General features: G+C 49.4%; 1 protein-coding gene across 2 annotated transcripts; it reads right to left on the bottom strand.

Moving 5' to 3' along the window:
- Positions 1-1,018: 1,018 nt before the first annotated feature.
- Positions 1,019-18,563, bottom strand: SLC35B4 (solute carrier family 35 member B4). 2 transcript variants are annotated; one of them, XM_037389146.1, is made up of 11 exons: positions 18,392-18,563; positions 17,109-17,159; positions 13,370-13,483; positions 12,237-12,339; positions 10,778-10,827; positions 9,514-9,595; positions 8,022-8,082; positions 7,122-7,231; positions 6,261-6,336; positions 5,218-5,293; positions 1,019-4,370 (listed from the first exon to the last, which is right to left on the bottom strand). In XM_037389146.1, exons 1-11 carry the CDS (start codon positions 18,466-18,468, stop codon positions 4,124-4,126), a joined length of 1,047 nt encoding a protein of 348 aa, XP_037245043.1. In that variant the 5' UTR covers positions 18,469-18,563; the 3' UTR covers positions 1,019-4,123. The 2 variants fall into 2 exon arrangements, with proteins under 2 accessions (XP_037245043.1, XP_037245044.1); XM_037389147.1 differs by lacking the exon at positions 17,109-17,159 and having other exon boundaries at positions 18,392-18,561.
- Between the last annotated feature and the right edge of the window lie 879 nt (positions 18,564-19,442).

The following is a 19,442-nucleotide window of genomic DNA, read 5'->3' as shown; positions in this document are numbered from 1 at the left end:
CACTGATGCCAGGAGGCTTCATTCCCCATTTTGAACCTCTCCTGGGATAACACAGGGTGAGCAAAGCAGTGGTCTGTGCTGCATGGATGGGATTTCCAGAAACTGGGAGTTGAAAGCAACTGTTGAGTTTTGCTTGGGGACCCCATATCCTGATGGTTTTTCCTCAGTACCAACTGCTTCACGCTCAGACCACTGCTCTAGGCCAGGCCCCCAACCCCTGTGGGTGCTGTCGGGTACCTTGGCTGCCCAACTTACCCACCTGGGTGCAATTAGAGACCATCTGCAGCATGTTACTTGGCATCATTTATTATAAGTGCAACTAAAGAGGAGCCTCTCCTAGGCCAGCCTTCACTTCTCTTGCCTTCCTACACCTCCCACATCCCCCCAGGCTGTGGTTCAATACCCCTTTAGTAGGAACTACAGCTGAGAGGGCGGGACAAGGCAGGTGGTCCTGGCTTAGTGCTGCAGAAAGAGAGGGAAACAGCCACCCCAGTGAGTGTGCCAGCACTGCAGGCCTGCAGCTTATTGTTGCTTTAGCTGCATGTGCCTCGTGCGCTCGCCATCTGCCACTGTGAATGAGGAGAAGAGGAGCACGTGGGATCTGAGGAAAGCAGCTTCTCACTTCACGGCAGCAGAGGATAACCTGGGCTGCAGCACAGCAGCCGGGCACACGCTGTCTGGGTAGGAGAGCCTAGCGTTGCTTGGCAGTATCACCAAGGCCTACAGGAGCTTTGGCTCCAGTCCCCTGGTTACCCCAGCCAGCACGGCTGGTGAGAACTGGGGGTGCTGGCATTCAAGGGGGGGCTCTGCAGTGCTGCCAGGTGTTTCAGCGGAGGCAGGGGAGGGAGATGGTTGGGTCTGTCCCTCAAACCCCAGGAAGGCTGAGTCTTTCCTACCTTCTCTCATGTTAAAGGCAGGAGAAGGTGTGTGTTCATTTCAGAGCCCCATTAACTTTCCAGTCACCAGCAGCTGATTACCAGTAGCAAAGTGTGAAAGGAGAAACAAGACCAACATACTCTGAAGAGGATACATATTTATTTTAGTTAAAAAAAAAAAAACCAAACAACAAAAATACCACCCTAAACCCAACCAGACAACCCAAAAGCTCTGCAAATCCAGAGCACTGATCAAAAAGTATTTTGCCTCACCCACTTTTCCAGCCTCTGCTAAAAAATCTGTGCTATCATCTCTACAGCAAACATTAAAACCAAACAAATCAGTAGCCCCATTTTGGTGGGCAGCCCTGGATTCAAATACTAGTTTTGGCATGGACCTTGCCTCCATCTCACAACTAGGCAAGCTCACCCGCTCTCCTAGAGCAGGAAGGGAATTGCTGCCACTTCTGCAATACTGTAACAACTATAAATATTCAGAAACACACAGATCACACTGTAAAGTTAAAAAAATACCCCTGACAACAACAAATAATAGCCCATCGTTGACACCTGGTTCAAGTGAAGACCAAGTACAGAACACAGTTTAAAAAAAAAAAAAGAGAAATCCAAACATCCTCAAACCTACCAGCATCACACAGAAACTGGAGACAACATGCAACTTCCTTGATACAAAGAGCAACCTAGCAAGTAGTCTATGTACAGTATGTTACACTCACTCAGGCACCCGCACAGCTATTGCTCTTCTAAATCCCCAGCCCAGCCTACAGCAACCACCGCGTTACAGCTCCTGCAGCCCACCCACGAGTGTGGCTTCTACCTTAAGCCTGGCATTAAGACTCATCTGTTTTAAATTTTGATGAACCCCACCAGTTACTCGGTGTCCCTGACGCTTTTGCGTTGAATTTGTTGTTGCCTTCCTCTACCTCCCTGTCTCAGCTGAAGCTCTGTGTAAATAGCTTTGAAGACCAAGATGAGGGATAAATGTTTTACCTCTCTCTGGGTACTTCCTGGAGCCTGCGCAAACAGCTGGAAGTGAGAGCTGACCTGCACTAGGTGCTAGGGCAGCTGTTGGGAAAGTCTCCCCACCTACAAAATCCTGGGAAACATCCCATGTCTGACATTCAAAATACAAGAGGGTTTTCAGGCTCAGGGAAAATCAAAACCAGAAGGAAAAGACCCAAACCTTCAGCATATCAGGAAGGAGTGAGCTGCAGGTCCCATTGGCATCATACTGGCCCTGGCTAGGATGGAGTTAACATTTTCCATAGCAGCCCCCCGGTTTTGGATTTGTGGCTAAAACAGTGCTGACAACACACCAGAGTTTCAGCACTTGCACAGCATCAAGGCTTTCCCTTTTTTCCCAGTCTGCTCCCCACCAATGATTAGACCATGGGTGGGTGAGAAGCTGGGAAGGGGCATATCCAAGACAGCCAATAGTTAAAATCAGCACTCAAAACAGAGGGGAGGTTTTTGGAATGGCAAACATGCTCAGGGACTAGCTGGGCACAGGTCTAACAGTGGGAGATGGCGAGTGGTTGCCTTTGCATCACTTGGGGTTTTTTTCCCTTCCTCTTTCCATTGCTATTAAACCATCTTTACCTCTACTCACAAATTTTCTTGGATTTGCTCTACCTACCCACTCACTGCAGGGGACAGTGAGCGAGCAGCCATGTGGTGCTTCGCTGCCAGCTGGGGTTAACCCACCACAAGCACAGCTTTAATGCTGGAGGGGTTGTAAATACCAAGGCTGGAAGCCATTGGGACATTGGGTACAGGAATAATTGAGTACAGTCCTTACCTGGCCAAGCCTGATGTGAATCAGGTTGACATTGCTGGATGCCTTAATTATCAAGGCTGAGCAGGGACAGTATCATGATGATGCAAACAAGGTGCTCCAGGAAAACGGAGGCAACACAAAACAGTGCTCCCTGCTGCTCCAAGACCAAGACAAGGCTGCGCACTAACCCTTGCTCTGCTCAACACTGAGCAGCTCCTAGAAGAGCTGTGACTGCTGCTCCTCATCTTGCTGTGGGACACACATTGCCTGCACACATGGGGGCACACACCCAGAGCTCCTGCAGCCCACTCTGGCCCCAGCGGAGGGGTGAAACTAAGGGACACTGACAGAAATGCCATGAGCAAATCTGATGCCAAGGGGTGGGAGAAGAAAAGAAATGGGTGAAGGGACAGTAAAACCAGTCCCTCCCAGCAGCTCAGCTGTACTGGCCCTTCTTGAGATTCTTGGCATCATTTGAACCCTGAGGTTGGGCTGGAGGCCAGGGGACCACAGGTGCACTAGGAGCTCAGCGCAGTCCGTCACAGCCAACTTGCTGGTAACGAAGCCCACCAAACATGCTCGAGATGAGGGAAAAAGTAGGAAGCAACTGAAAAGTGTCTTGCGCTGGGGATCTAACCAAAGCAGGAAGAACCCACGATACCCTCCAGCTGGTGAAGTATCAGGGCAACATCTGAGGACTCAGCAAAGCCTCAACAGCCCTTCACTGTCTCTCTGAGAAGGTTGTGAAGGTGACACAGTGGCACTTTGACCCCTTAGCATCACCCTTTTTTGGTTTCCTCAGGCTCCCAACTAGGCCCTGCTACTGGTAGGGAGGCTTGGTGGCTTGGAAATAAGCCCCCTTAACCAATCCCCAGCGGAGGATCTACTGGGCAGACTAGAAGGCTCTAAGCCACAAGTGTATCCAACACCCTCCCAGCACAAGTGGTAGGATCAGGCAACAAGGGCTCAGGTTAACAGCCAGGCCTGACATTCCCAGTGTAAGTAACAACCTGCTGCACAAACAGCCGCTCGCCAGGGCTCAGCCACCTGCAATGGCCACCTGGACATTAAAGGACGGCACCAAACAGGCTCAGGGTCCAGCTCACCAAAGCCAGGAGGAGCAGACAACAGCACCACAACAAGGTTGGGCTCCTAACAGAGAACTGGTTCAGCTTTTACATCACTTTAAAAGGGTTATTCAAATGAAAAAAACAGGGAGAAATGTTGGAAGAAAAAGGGCTTGCATAAAAAAATGCAACCTTGCAAAAATAACGGTATCGCCTCTCCATGATCCATTTCAGAGAGGTTCCCAGTGGAGGCTCCACATTTCCCCAGGAGGCTTGGCACAGCGAACACCTCCCCTGTGTTATTAAAACAACCTCCCTCTGGGGGATTCCCTGCTGCTCTGCTCTATAAAACAATAAAAAGGTCCCTGCAGTGTCCTCGGCTGTTAGTCCTCCTTTGGCCTCTTCCTCCAGCGGGCCAGGAAGGGCCCGAGGCTGTTCCACACCTCCGTGTACATGAGAGTCCCTACAAAGACAAAGGCGGTGCCCAGCCAATGCCAGGCTGTAAAGGGGTTGTGAAAGTAGAGGATGGAGAAGATGAGGCTGACGAACTTGCGCAGTGTCACCACCAGTGTGACAGTGAGGGAGGTGCACTCTGTGGTGAGGATGAAAACACCTCGGATGCAGACATATCTGGGTGGGCAGAGGTAAGGGGACATTAGGGCTGAAGAGGGAGGACACCTGGGAAAACCTTCAGGAATGAAAAAGACTAGGCAATGGATAGCCCCAGTCTGGTTACAGAGGGAATAAAATTCCCTTCTCCTCAGATCAGCATTTCTACAGCTATGAACATCTTCACTACAAACCCCAGGGACATCCCAAATCTCCCAGACTCCCCCCAACCCTCCTCTGGGACAGCAAAACTATGTCACTACAGCAGCTGGGGCTGATGCGTTGGCAAAAGGTTAATGGCATGCAGGGTTTACAGCCCCTGCCATGGAGCCAAGGGAAGCTAAAATCAGACTTCTCCATCTATACCCAGCAGAAGTCCACTTTCCCCTCCAAGGGGGCATGGGAAAGTCAGATTAAACAAGGGGGTTTCATGGAAAAGCATGAGCAGCAACAGGGCACAGTGCTCTCAACAGTGAGAGGAAAATGGTAAGAGGGACTTGGACAGAAGGGTCCTTTTCTTGAGGGCATCTCAGCTTCGTCAGACTTCAGACCTCTCATCTCTGCCTGGAAGACTCTACACATTGATATATTACAAATAGCTCCCGACCGGTCCCTTCTAACCAGAGCTGGCTAGCAAAACTGCTGTGAGTTTATACCAGCCAGCCTGTGCCTGGGGAGGTGGTGGCAGATTTTGGCCACACTGGAAAAATTGTAAGCTCCAGGTTAAATTCCACTCTATTTTCCAAATTACACAAATACCTCCCAAATGCAGAAAAGACTCGATGGACTCAGCACCCCCACTCCATTCCTCCTCTCCCACCCCACTGCCACCTCTGTGGCATGTCTCTACTGAGCTTTGAAAGGATACTGAGTGACAACATTCATGAGGAGGTAGAACCACATGATTGGCAGGGTCAGGCCGATCACTGGGACCTGGAACAGCTCTGTGGGGAGAAAGGACAGAGCAAGGTCACTGCCCTGCTACTGCTTAAAGATGATGCAAGGAGAGGTGTCTCTCTCCTGCCCAGGATTGACCATGATCTGGGATACACTGCAACTTCAGCAGGCCATTGCTGCATTAGGCACTGAGATGTGGGCACATTTTCATTTTGCTCTAAATGGACAGTTTTCTTCTTCTTACTGTGGTAAATGACAAATACAAGAGAGTTTGCAGATGTTTCTGCTTGGACTTCTGTAGGGAAGAAAGGAAGATGGAGGAAGAAGTAAGCTAAGGAAAAAGACATTAAAAGAAAAGCTCTGTCTTGCTTTCTTGTGTCAGGGCTGCCCTATTATTAATTGAGATAGAAATATTTTGCAATGATATTAATGAACAGGTTAAAGCAATCTACACATGCAAACAATCCCCCTACCCAGAGGAGATTAGAGAACCAGCAAACCTACTCAGCAAAGATCCACGCAGTTTCAAGATCGGGGATATAGGAAGCTTGCTGGCACTGAAAAGCCTGAATTTTACTATTAAAACTTAAGCAGATGTATAGCTCAAGGTGGACAGATGCACAATCTGGCTGGACCCAACAGGTGTATGCATATGCATTAGTGAGAAGCTTGGGCTTTACTCACAGTGATCCAGACAGTAACTCATGGCTTAGCTTTGTGAGATGCTGTGGCACCAGCTGAATGTTCAGCTGCCCATGGCCAGGCTCTCAGCAGCCAGCAATCACCACTTCTCCAAGCCTGCTGGCATTTGGCCCACCACAGGGAAAAAGCTGGACAATGTACTCAAGACAGTGAGGGGTTTTTTTGGCTTCCTATCAAACTTGAAAATTCAAAGGGCTTGAATATCCCAAGACAACAGTCTGACGTACACAGCTGCTAGACTGAAAGATTCCTACGGCATATTCCAGAGGACAGAAAGGTACGAGAGCAAGGATCCATCTGTGCAACACTTACCAGACTGGCTGAAGAGGACTGCATGCTGGTAGATGTTTGGGGCAAGGAGGAGAAATCCAGGGAGTGGTAATGCATGCTGGAGAGAAAAGTAAAGACTTGATGTTAACAGATTATGTGAACACACCCACTTCTCATTCTGGGAAATCAGCCTCACACATGTGTGGACAGACTTTTTAGTGGGGCCTGTAGCAACAGGACAAGGGGGAATGCTTTTAGGCTGAAAAAGGACAGAGTTAGATTAGATATTAGGAAGAAACTCTTTACTATGAGGGTGGTGAGGCGCTGGCAGAGGCTGCCCAGAGAAGCTGTGGCTGCCCCATCCCTGGGGGTGCTCAAGGCCAGGCTGGACGGGGCTGGGAGCAACCTGGGCTGGTGGAAGGTGTCCCTGCCCCTGGCAGGGGGCTGGAACTAGATGGTCTTTAAGGTCTCTTCCAACCTAAACCATCCTATCATTCTATGATTCTATAATACAATATATATACATTACTATATATATAGATGGACTATCCTGAGCTTGATCAGACTCTTTCCTCCCAAGGAGCTTGAGAACTGAAGATGAGACAGTCTTCTGGAAAAAATTGAGGGTTTACAGCATAGATAATGTGCAGGTCAGGGGCTGCAGGGTAGGTCCAGGTGTCTGTGCCCCTGGCAGGGGGCTGGAACTAGATGATCTTTAAGGTCCCTTCCAACCCAAACCATTCTGTGATTCTATGATATGGATGAGAGCACACTCTTCACTGCTCCAGCCTCGCAGTGTGTGATCCTTTGGATTTGTGCAGAGTACAGGGTAGGAGGGGACGGGACACTCTTAGCAGTTCTATCAGCCCAGTAAAAGCAACAGAAAAAGAGACAGTGGCTTACATTGTAAAAAAGGGCCTCTTTGGAGTGCTTCCCAAACTGCTTGTACAGCATCTCCTGGAAAATCCCCATCCTGGCAGACATGAGGAGGGCGAAGGTGAGTGCAGCAATACCTGGAACAGAAGCACAGCCTTGCAACACTGCTCAAGCATGGCATAGCTCAAGTCAACCAGCTTAAAGACTCACACAATTCAGATTTCAGTGATAAAAGGTAAAACATCCAGGCTTGGTAAGAAAACTGATAATGGTCTTGGGGACACAGGTATCTTATTACAAAGGCTAAGACGCCAAGAGACTTCTGAAAAGAACACCTCATAAAAAGAGACTCAGCCCTGGCAAACAGAGTTGGTGGGATACCAGGGACAGAGTCATTTGCTGCTACTGACAATGTATCAGTCCCACATTCCCCAAAAAGCCACCAACAGACCTAGGCTGGAGGTACAAAAACAGACTCAAGTGCCAGACTTTGAAGACTCCTCCATGAAATATTGTGCTGAATGATCACCTGAACCAGTTACAGCCCTTCTCCCTCTCTGCAGTATATCCCACCATCCCATAGCAGGCAGGGCTGCTTTTGCAAAGAGAAATCAAGAAGATATCTGAAAATGTGCATGACTGCAGTCTCATTCTGTCACCAAGCCACTACCTTGCAGAAACCCCTTAGGTGCTGTATTTAACCTTCTGGCCAAATGAAGAATGTCTCCTTGCTCAAAGCTGCTAATAAGTGCCACAAAACCCCATTCTTCACAAATCAACATCCAACAGATGCTCAGCACAACTTAACTTCAGCACAGGGACTCCCACCACAGTCTGCTTTGTACAACCCACATGGCCAAGAATGTCAAAGAGCCAAGTCTTGCCAGTATCCCAGCAAAGTCAGCTGGAAATGTGGCACTCACGTACCTAGCAGCCACCACAAGAAAACCTGGAGTCCATCCTCTTCATTTAAGCTGGAGTCAGATGCCTGGTGGAGGGAGACACAACACAGTCACCATGAGCTACGTGTCCCTGCAGCTAATTTGGACCTGCCTGTACCTCCCTCTTGGTTTGTGTGTTGTGTTCCAAGCAAGCCCATAAAGCAAAGACTGCCCAAAGTCTCACATTCTCCAGAGTTGCTTCCCTAGCTGAACAGAGGTGGTAGGAATTACAGTTGCTTTCCACTCTGCTTCAGGGAACACACTAGATTTCAGCAAAAAGTGCAAAAAAGTGTAAATGTCTGATCAAGAAAGTAGTTTGTCTAAAAGAAATGCCCTGGCTTGGTGAGACACCAAACTCTTCAACCACAAAAATAATCAATGCCACTTAAAAAGCTCTCAAAGACAGCCCGTCAGCAGGCTCCTCCGTACCCATCTCACAGGTGAGTGTGCAGGAAAGAACAAGGGCTCTGGCCAAGCCCCTGTCAGGTACTAAAACCAGGGCTCTGGCTTGTGGTCAAGACATTGAGGAAACCAGGCCTGTAGATGCTGTTAGTCAAGGGTAAAACTCTAGGTAGCATGAGTTGGCTCAACTGTCTTTCACTGTGGTTTAGAGCAAATTAGATTACTCACCTTTGCTACAACTGTCTGTACTATATCAACCCCCCATGCCTGCTGAGAGTTTATCTGGATTAATACAGAGCAAGGCTGCATAGCCCAGACCTTCCTCAGACAGATTCCGAAAGTATAAAAAGCTACTAAATGATGGGCGACTTGGATGTTTGACAGCCCCGTTTAATTTCCTAACCTCTCAGAGCTGGATTAAGTGCAACTAGTTTTCACCTGACCACGACTTTATGCCGTGTTTCTGTCTTCATCTGACAAGATCAGGCTGTGGGTATGGGTACTGACCCAGGAAAAGCACAAAGTGGTGATACACATGGATTTTCTTTACTCCCTCCTGTTCTCCAAATACATGCACTTTATTTCAAGGATCACAGAAAGTCACATTGGATGACAACAGGTCAGGAAAAACCTAGCCTGAAAGCTGACAATCTTTTCTGGGATAAAAAGAGCAAAGACTTAAGATAAAAAAAACTTGAGTTTTGTTTAAGATTCACCTGCTCCTAACTGCAATACATCACAGTAAGGGCAAGAGAAAACAGCTTCTAGTTGTTAGCTCTGTGGCAAAAAAAAAAAAAAAAAAAAAGGGCTTATTCTCAGCAAAAAAGCAACCTTAACAGGTTTAAAGGCATCTGTAATTAAGTTAAACCACATGGATGGGTGTGCATCCCTTCCCTCCAAACCACAGAAAAATAAGACCAGGAATAAGAGATTTCAGGGAGCAGATCTGGATCTAGGATACATTTTTTCTTTCCATTAATAGTCAGGCAAAGGGAATTACTGATGAAGGTGCTGACAGCAGCTCCTCCTGTCAATAAGGTTCACAGCTATGACCTCAGGCCCTTTCCAACCCTTACCACTTGCTTTGCAGACATGAAAGTGCAGGTGAAGATCCCCAGGGACACCAGAGCTATGGACGTGTATTTAGATACACTGTATCTGCATGGGGGAGAAGAGAAATGTCAGTGACCCAGCCCACCCCCAAGCTGTTCATCTCCTGCTCCCTTGCATTCCATTTTGCTCCGTCACACCAGTGTGAACCTGGGGGTAATGGGCACATACCCATTACCTAACGCTGGACATTGCTGGGAGGGAAGGCCAACTTAATCCAACTGCAACAAAAAAGAAGCATTTGGACCAAGATCTCCTTGCCTGTGGCAAAGGATCCCTCTCAGATCAAAGCCAGCGCAGATCTCTGCATAGTGATGGAGTGACAGGGGATGTGTCCACACTGGTCCAACAGCCAGACCCCAAGCAGCCAGGAGGACCCTCCAGTCCTGACGTCTTTGCCCACTGTGGTGAGTTGACCCCAGCCAGCAGCCAAGCACCTACACAGCCACCTGCCCATCCCCCCAGCCTCGCGGGATGGGAACGGAACTAGACGAGCAAGAATGAGAAAACCTGTGGGTTGAACTAAAGAGTTTAAGGCAGGGGGGCAGGGGGGAACTCACAAAAACAAGGCAAAAGCAATCACTCACCACCTCCCATAAGTATGGCCACCTTGGAAGCCACCTCCACCCAACCCCTTTCTTTTTCTACCCTGGTTTCTATGGCAGTGCATGCCATTAGATGGCACAGAATACCCCTTTGGCTATTTTGGGTCAGTTGTCCCAACTGTATCCCCTCTCAGCTTCTTGTCCACCCCCAGCCTACTTGCTGAGGGGCAGAGTAGGAAAAACAGAGAGCCTTGACACTGTGTAAGCACTGTGCAGCGACAGCCAAAACTTCAGTGTGCTATCACTGCTGTTTTTGCCACAAATAGCAAACACAATACCATATGGGCTGCTATGAAGAAAGTGAACTCCATTCCAGCCAGATCCAGTACAACCATCCATCAGGAGCAGTCAGTACTGGCCTTGCAGGAAAGAAAAGAGCAAACACAGAAGGCTGAAGTCATGGCTTTTCAGTCCATGGTTGCCTTAAATGAAGGAGAGAGGGGTGGTGGAAATGCAGAAGAGGGAAGTCTTCCAGCCTCTAGTCCAGGCACACCTCTGTGTCTCAGTTTCTCTATTAGTAAAACAAGAATATTTAAGAGGAAAGGGGAAGGCACTAAACACCAGTCAGGATTAAGTCAGTGGCAGAGCACTCCCTGATGATATAAGAAAAAGGTTTGTGATTTACCTTTTCTTCAAAATGATGATACCTAAAGCCATGCTTGCTATGAGAGAACCCTGGGAAAGAAGATAGCAAGGATTAAAACAAAAATAGAAGGTCAGCATGACAAAATTCCCCAGACTGGGATGTCTGCCCCAGAGAAACGTCACAAATTTAATACAACTAATGCCAAAACACCAACAGAAATACCAGAACAGGATCAGGGAGACTGACAGGGTGGGGATGAGAGGAAACGGCCTAAAGTTGCACCAGGGGAGGTTTAGATTGGATATTAGGAAAAATTTCTTCACTGGAAGGGTTGTCAAGCATTGGAACAGGCTGCCCAGGAAACTGGTTGAGTCACCATCCCTGGAGGGATTTAAAAGACATGTAGATGTGGCACGCAGGGACATGGTTTAGTGCTGGACTTGGCAGTGTTAGGTTTGCAGTTGGACTCAATGATCTTAAAGGTCTTTTCCAAACTAAATGATTCTATAATTCTATCAGTCTCACTTCAGCTAGAAGGAGAGGAGAAGTTGAGCTGCGTGGCTTGGGAACAAGGATGCTGGGGCAAACAGGTTACTAGGATCTTCTAGCCAGTAGCAGTAGCAGGCCTCCCCCTTTTTTTGCCCAATTCCTGACAGTCAACGTGTGCTACAGACCAGAATGTGGCCAAATCACCTTGTTTCAAATTGGGAACAGGAGTATGGCTCCATAGATTGACTGCAGGGCTGCAATACAAGAACTTACAAGAATTTAACCTCATGGTTAATGCAGGACAGGTGTCCTACAGTGTTGTCTGTTTTTCTTCTTTTTAACCTCTCCTGACTTAAGGTATCTCAACCCCATGATGTGTTGTGGAAGAACAGCTGCCATCCAGCCGATTTGTTATTCTCAACAGCTAGAGCTCCCTTTTCTTTGGTTTTAACAGATGCTTTCAGCCTGGCACTCATCTACACATAAGTGAAGATGCATTTTAATAGCATTTTCCAAAGTAAAGACCTATGCAGTAACAGTGCAGGTGGAACTAGGCCAAATCCATGCTCTCTGACCTGAGGTGTTTAACCAAGACACCTACACTAGGACATGAACCACTTGGCATAGCTGTGTGGTGGAAGGGAAAGCTGGATCCCTTTGACCAGCAATTCAGTTCATCAAGGGCTGGCAGCCAGAGTCTGGGTTTGGTTTTGATATTGTTACTTCCCTACCACCTTTGGAAATACAAAGTCTGTTTCAGGCTCAGTTTCCCCATCTGCCCATTAAGCTGAAACTTAATGATCAACACTGTGAAAGTGAGAACTGGAGCTGAGCTTTCAGAGCAAGGTTGCTCTCCCCAAAAGGCAGCTGGAGTTTAGTATTTGCACAGGGTTTTGGTGCCCTCAGGGAAAGACATGATGGTGGAACTCATGTGCCAGGGACAGTGCTTGCAGGGATGATGGGAAGGGATGTCACACGAGGAGGAAGAGGATGGTATGATAGTACTCACTGATCTGAAGATCATGTGCAGTGGCATGGCGATATTTAAGTTCAGAGCATAGTTATTTACCACACTGACAGTGAAGAACATGGCCACCATGATGAAATAGTTCCTGAAACACAAACACAAAAAGAAACAGCTGACAGCTGTGCGTGTACTTCCCTGGGATGCTGGGAGACATCCTGGGAACAGGTCTGGGGATGCAAGGAAAGGTCTGAAGCTGAGCAGGAGCTTACCTAGCTCCTGGGCCTGTAACAAGGACTAACAAGATTAATCCACTTTGGATGTAGTAGGGAAGTCCTTAGAACAGGAAGCAGGTTGACCTGCTCTGGTTCAGCTTGTGCTAATCCCAGAAGCAAAGGGGAACTGAGGATACCCCAGCTGGGATCTTTTAGCATGGACTTCCTTCAGACCCCTCTCTCCTAAGGACACTGGCATAAGACAAGGCTTGATTTGAGGAGATTCAATTTCTGCCAGCAGCCATCACTGTACTGAGTGGAAGGAGAAACCATTCAAATCCAGGCCTGAAGACCTCCATGGTTCTGCACCAAAGCTAGAAAGCCTCCACAAACTGACGTTCCTCACTGTGATGCAGCCATGAATGGCACAAAACTTGCTCTCAGCTTTCTGTCATGAGGATCTCTGTCCTGAGCACTCAGCACAGCTCTCTGTTTTGCTATGGGTCAGTATGCTAAGGAACTCCACAAAACCTCCTCACTTCAGCCACTGAGTGCCAGGAAAGAGACCACAAACATGCCAGGTTATTGCCAGGACAAGATCAGCCCTGATGGAGAAATGCAAATGTGAACTTGGCTGGGTTTCCAGTAAACCTCTTCCTCCCATGCCCATTGCACCAAGCCCCAGAGAGACAGCAAGCTCTCCAAACACAGCAGACTTAACTATGCAAAATACTGTCCTGTTTCTTGGACAGAGAAATATCTGATAGCAATTTCCTATTAATTCTCAATAAATGAGGAGTTCATATTTTATCAGGTATGACAGGTTCTCAATGTGGCTTCACAAATGCTGCAGAATGGATGGAATTTAGACAGGATAACTGGATAAACCACTTTATTAAACACTTCTTGATAAGAGATAGCTAGTCAATTTGTGCCTAGCAAAAGCTGCCAGATCAACTGTACCTTATTGGTATGGCCGGCCTCTTCCTCCCAAAGTTGGCTTCGAAGATAAAGCCTTCCACCGCGATAAATAGGAACTGGGAGAATGTCACTATGTTCCCACATCCTGGAAACTGCCTGCAAGCATGGAAAAGACAAGCATAAGAGCTACACCATGGAGAACAGACACTGCATTGTGCTGCACTAAGAGGCTCACAGCTCATAATTCCAGAGTGAGCATCAACCTGGAGGGGCTTTACTGCTTCATCTGTTCAGGTTCTCATGTTGCCTTTGTTATACACCTCCCTGCAGGTATATCCCTGCGCTTGTGGATACATGTGCAGCAATCCCTTTTTCAAACACTTCCAAGGAGGAATTGAGCAGCCACCCCCATCATGGGCCATGTGATGAATTGGGTCAGGAAGTGAAAGAGGAGATTGGTTGCATCTTACAGGTCTGTAGAAGATCCCACCAGGGTATAGGATCTGAATCACCAACATCAAGTACCAACAACCATACTGAAGCTGGATCTCCCCCTTTCTCATGGGGAGGTAGTTTTGATAGGGCTCCCTCCCTACCTACAAGCTGCTGTATTTGTTAAGAGGCCAGGTGAAATGATGAGTCTACCCAGGAGGAGGGCAACAGGATTTCCAATAGCCCTTACTTCCACTGCATGAGGTCAGTGCCAAGGTCAGGTCTGTGTCTGCAGAGCAAGGCACAGTGTCCATAACTCTTCCTATACCCCCAGAACATGTGAACATGAGCTCAGACCTCTTTCAATTTACTCAGCAAGCTCTAGCTCTCTGCCCTCCTGTGTCTGCTGGATGCCAGCAAAAAAAAAAAAAAAAAAAAAAAGGTTGGTTGTAGGCTCAAGAAGGAACCTACAACAGCTCATCATGGGAGACCAAAAAGGTTGTGGCATTAAATGCCACATGATAGTCAGGCAAGTCAGGGAGCTTGCTAATCTGACACATGCTTTGCACTGAAGTTTTCAAACTCCACAAGGTATTGAAAGCCACAAAACAGTGTCTGACCTTGAAAGAGACTGTCCTAGCTGAGCATCTTTGTTCCCTCAGAGAGACCCAGGCACTGCAGTTATCACTACTTCTGTAGCACAAATGACACCACCTTGGAGCAAATCAACCTTGTATGTTTATTCTGAGGGAAGAGAAATTATACACAAGGGCAAGACAGCCTGTAACAGCCTAACATTAAACAAACACTCCCTGCACACTGCCCACCCATTCCTAGCTGACATGCCTGCTGCAGACCCTGCCTCCTTCCTAAGAAGCTTACAGGGAGCAGGAGAGGATTTTCTGGGAGGCACACAGTCAGCTCTGGGCTCAGAGGCGGCCGTGACATGTCAGATAATCAGAAAGCTCACTGTTATTTGCAGCAGGAGGCAAAGGAATTTGAGCAAGTACTTCCCCTTTCTCTTGTGCAAGACAGAAACTGAGGTCAAGGACTTAATGGAGAAGCTGTAAGCTGCAGAGTCCTGATCCCCACCCTGCTGCACAAGCCTGCAGCTTGCTCACACAACATGCCATCACAAGTAGGTAGAGGCTGGGTCTAGACACAATTCTGAAGAATGCAAGCCGAGAGATGCGCTGGAGAACAGGAATAATCAAGCTGTCCACTGGATAGCAGAGACAAAGGCCTGGTCTCCAAAATCTCTTCTGTCACACGCACACCACCATCCCCAGACTTCTCAGAAGCAGCAGCAGCACTCTGGTTAATACAGAGCTGGCACATGGGCTGCCACCAGACAGTACCTGGAAAGGACACCTTCTCCCTGCATTTTCCACAAGGTAGGCACTAGCCTGAGCCTCTCCCCTTTACCTACCTGCCAATTTTCACATTTTTCAGAGCTTAATTGCTCACGAGACTTCAATCCCTGCTAAGAATTTCAAAAGTTACTTGGGGGAAGAGATACTGAACCAGAGACAGAAGCCAGCCTCCAAGGACTGTAAGCGTTGTCTATGTAGGGTAATACAAAGCAAACTTTGAATAAACCAAGACTGTTTCCATGTATTACTTTGTTTCCTCCCAGTTCACAAATCCTTCCATTCAGTCACTTGCTCTACATATGACCTCATATTATCAGTAAAGTGTTGACACAGGGTTATGTGTCAACTGATAAGACAAACAACAAGCCCCCGCCTCAGGCTGTATTTGCCCATGGCTTTGATTCACAATCTTAACACGCTAACAGACCTGAAAGAAGTGACAAGAAGTCTAGATATATCAACCAAAAATCTGCTTTAGGTGTAGCCAACTGATACAGAGTCCTCCAGAAGCAATGAAGAAGCGCTATGATGCAGTTGTCCCCCTGCCTCCTAGGGTGGAGCTGCCTGGGCAGTTAGCTTCTAGCAGCCCTAGCAAACAGTGGGATAAAACAGCCAGAGTGGGGCTCTCAGTCATGTCAGCGGACCACAGCCTAACCCAATTTCTGCACATCAGTTCAGACATGTTGATGCACTCAGACTAAGTTCAGCACGTCCAAATCACTTCAAGGAAGATTTCTGCCCATCACTGCAGAGGACTCCACGTTTCATAAGGAATTCCTTCAATGGGCCCTGCAGGAGAGCAACCTCCCATTTTGAACAACACAGGGAAGAAACCTGGTCAGTATCTACCATGCAGAGCCTCAACTGCTTTTAAAGAGAAGGCACGTCACAAGGACACAGCTTCAGAAGGTGAAAAGCAGATCACAGGCTTTCTAACCAGGCCTGTATGTACATCACATGCAGAGCTTTGGCATGACGGCTCAAAGACAGGCCTCCCCAGGTCAACTAGGAAAGGACACTAACAGAACAGGTTGGGTTGCTCCAGGCAGAGGAAATGGGATGAACTGGATGGCATTTCTTGCCCTGTCCAGGTCTCCTTCTGTTATTCAGTCAAGGGATTGTTAACTTGCTCTCAAAAACCTCTAACAAGGAGCTTCCCTGCTCTCCCTTTTACAAGCCCACTTCGCAACACTGAGAGGGAGCAAACCTGGGGGTTTGGCCTGCTTTACATCCCTTTCACAGCAATTTAAGCCCTTTATTTCTTGTTCTGCCTCCAGAACCCAGCAATAAAATTTATCTCCTCTTCTCTACAGCCATTCTCCACAGTTCATAGTCTTTTGTCTGTCCTCGGGCATCTCTAGACTAAACAGTTCTCATTCCTCTACACTTTCCTCATAAATCCTGAGCAAGTTTCTTCCGATCACCATTATTATTCCTCACCAGACTGTCAGTCTGGTCACTGCCTTTTCTTGTGATCCTGTTGCAAGACTTCACTTGTTATGGGAAGATTCACCTTACCTTCAGAAGGGACTTTTACCTCCACATAACTAACACCAAGACCCAAAGAAACAACCAGTGTAACCCCAATTTAGGGACCAAAGGGGAGCAAGGTAAGTGCGGGGCACAGAAACAGTGGAACTTCTAAAATGGATGAGGGACAATGCTTAAGAGAAGCTTGTGTGTGAAAAGCAGCTTTTCCTTGATGTCTGCAACTGGACTTCTGGGATTTGCTGCTCAAAATCCCTTCTGGGGTTTAGACAGCTAATTCAGCCTTTGAATAGGGCCAAATGGCTCTCTTTCATTTTAAGGTCTGGCTGGAGGAGACATGAACCTAGCAGCAAGCAAATGGAAGAAGCCAGATCCAAAGCTCTCTCCACCTCAAAGGGGCCCATTCTTCCTCCCTTGCTGATGCTGCAGCACAAGCCAGGCAGGAAAGGCAGAGGTCAGAGCAATCCCAGAGAGGAAAAACAACTCACCACGCTAGGCCTCTTCCTCCAGGAACTGCTCCTTGATTTCTCCAGTGATTGCTGAGTGATTGTGCAACCTTGTGTTAAGGAACCTGCATCCTAGCCTCCCACTTTGAAGCAAATATCCCCACTGCCCGCTTACAGAGTCAGGCTCTCTTTTTGCGCTTCCTTTCTTTCTTAACAATCTGGGATGATGATGGATAGGGAGGAAGTAAGGACAGGTTTTAACTACTATTTTTGAAAGCCTAGGCATGACTGAAGTGAACATAGTACTGAATAGTCAAGGGGTGCAGCTCCACACTGACTTACTATGATTGCAGACACAGACCCAGTTCAATTACTGCTTTTTTCCAGTCAGGTCTAGCACTTTTGCCTTCACAGCTTGCTGACCAGCTCGGGAAACAAAACCAACAGACCATCACCTTTTCCAAGGCATACCAGCCTTCCTCTATCAAGGCGACGAAGGTGACGCAGTGCTCGGACATACCCCAAACATCAGCCTGCTTCTCTCTGCAGCCTGGCAATTCGCCTTCACTCCGAGTGCCATATGGGACTCCTCACCCTCACTGTGTTGGCTCTGCAGCCGCGTGACGCCGCTGAAGATCGTATTTCCAGACAGACGAAGTTCCCTCGGCCCTGCCTGCTGTCCCCGAGGACCCCTAGCCAGCTCCTGCACGTTTTCTCCTTGGGGTTTCAGCTGTTACTTGTGCGAGGCATTGGGACCAGAGAGCAGAGGTGGTGGGGATGCTTTAGTGCCAGACTGATGCGGTGGTCCCTGTGTCAGCAGAGACGCGGAAACCCCAGTTCCTGGGCAGGACAGCAAAGCGACCCACGCTAGGACCAGACTGGGCCCAAGCCGAGGGGGACAGCCCCCCAAAAACCCACAAAATGCATCAGATGGCGACACAAGGCCAGGGCCCCGGCAATGCGCACCCGGGCTCCTCTTGGCACCTTGGTGAGGAGCCCCTGGGACCTGCGGCTGCCCCCCAAGCTGTGAAGGGGGCCGGCCACCCTGCCGGGGCCGCAGACCCCCTAAGGGCCCGCCCCAGGCTGGCGGCAGGCTCCGAGGGCCCCCCGACAGCCCCACTACCACCCCAAATTCTCCCTCACCCCCCAGCCCTCAGTCTCCTGGAGAACCCCTGGGCACCGCTGCCACTTCCTCCCCTCATAAATGCTGAAGCCGGTGGGGGGACCCCGCGGCCCCTTGCTCCGGGGACTCTCACCCGACCCCCGATCCCATTCCTGCCCCTAACCCCTCCTTCTGCCCCCAAAGCCTCTCCCCGGCCCCGCACCTGGCCAGCAGCTCCAGGAACACCACGTTGCTGCAGCAGCCGCCGAACACCAGCCCCACTGCCACGGCCGGGTGCATGGTATCGCCCCAAGCAGCGAGGCGGCCTCCCGGGCCGCCACCGCATCCCGCTCCCGGGCCGCGGCCCCGCTCCCAGCCCTGGCCCCTCCGCCCCCGCTTCCTCCCGGGTGCCAGTAGTTCGCTCCCCGCCCGCCGCCCGTTCACCGACACCGCCGCGGCCCTACGGCCGGGACTACAGCTCCCGTCGGCCCGCGCGCCTCCCCCGCCGCCGGCCTCGGGCAGCCCCGCCCCGCGGGGCATGATGGGGGCTGTAGTTCCGCGGCGGGGCGGTAATGGCGGCGCCGGAGCCGGCGCTGAGCTGGCGTGAGAAGAGGCGGGTGGGAGGTAGCTCAGACGCAGTTTCCCTGCAGAGGCACCACCGCTAATTGCCGTTTAGGGTTTAGATAATGAAATTATCGCTTGGATCTGAAATCGAGCTTCCCTGAGGCCTGTGGGGGAGCCTCCTGCGAGGTACTCCCATGCTGTCCGGGCCCCAGGCAAGCCCCGTGTCAATGGCACCATGATGGTGTCAGAAACACTGGATCCTGAGACGGCAAAACCGGGTCTGAAAAGCAGTTGTGTGCTTGGAAGGAGATGAGGGCTACAAGAAGGGTCTGGGAAGGGGAGAAGAGAGGAAAAGGTGCCCAAATGGTGGTGGTGGGGTGGCTTGGGGTCCATGTGGGTCTGACAGCGCCAGCAGCCGCCTGCTGCTTCACAGGGGGCTATGGAGGGGAAAATAACCCGTTCAGAGCAATGGACGAGGTGGTACTTCTGGCTATGACTCTGCCCACATCAAGTTGGGAGAGAAGGGCGCTGCGATGCTGGAGGTGGAGCGTTTGGGTGAGAGGGTCACTGATGTGGGGACAGACTGCACCTGGAGGTGCTGCACCAGCACCATCTGCAGTGATACATTTATTGCACACAGAATCACACAGAATGGCCAGAGTCAGAAGGGGCCTCTGGAGATCACCTAGTCCAGCCCCTGCTAAAGCAGG

Source organism: Falco rusticolus, chromosome 5 (assembly GCF_015220075.1).
Source record: "Falco rusticolus isolate bFalRus1 chromosome 5, bFalRus1.pri, whole genome shotgun sequence".
Lineage (NCBI taxonomy): Eukaryota > Metazoa > Chordata > Aves > Falconiformes > Falconidae > Falco > Falco rusticolus.
Note: the sequence above shows the minus strand (reverse complement) of the source record. Positions and strands in the feature narration are given on the sequence as shown.

What these genes read in the sequence shown, in the direction of transcription:
- SLC35B4 (XM_037389146.1), bottom strand. Translation starts at nt 18,468, where the DNA reads ATGCACCCGGCCGTGGCAGTGGGGCTGGTGTTCGGCGGCTGCTGCAGC. An exon ending in AGGCCGGCCATACCAATAAG is followed by an intron (nt 12,340 to 13,369) that starts GTACAGTTGATC and finishes TTTGTGTTTCAG; the next exon opens with GAACTATTTCATCATGGTGG. An exon ending in AGTCCTCTTCAGCCAGTCTG is followed by an intron (nt 5,294 to 6,260) that starts GTAAGTGTTGCA and finishes TTCTCCCCACAG; the next exon opens with AGCTGTTCCAGGTCCCAGTG.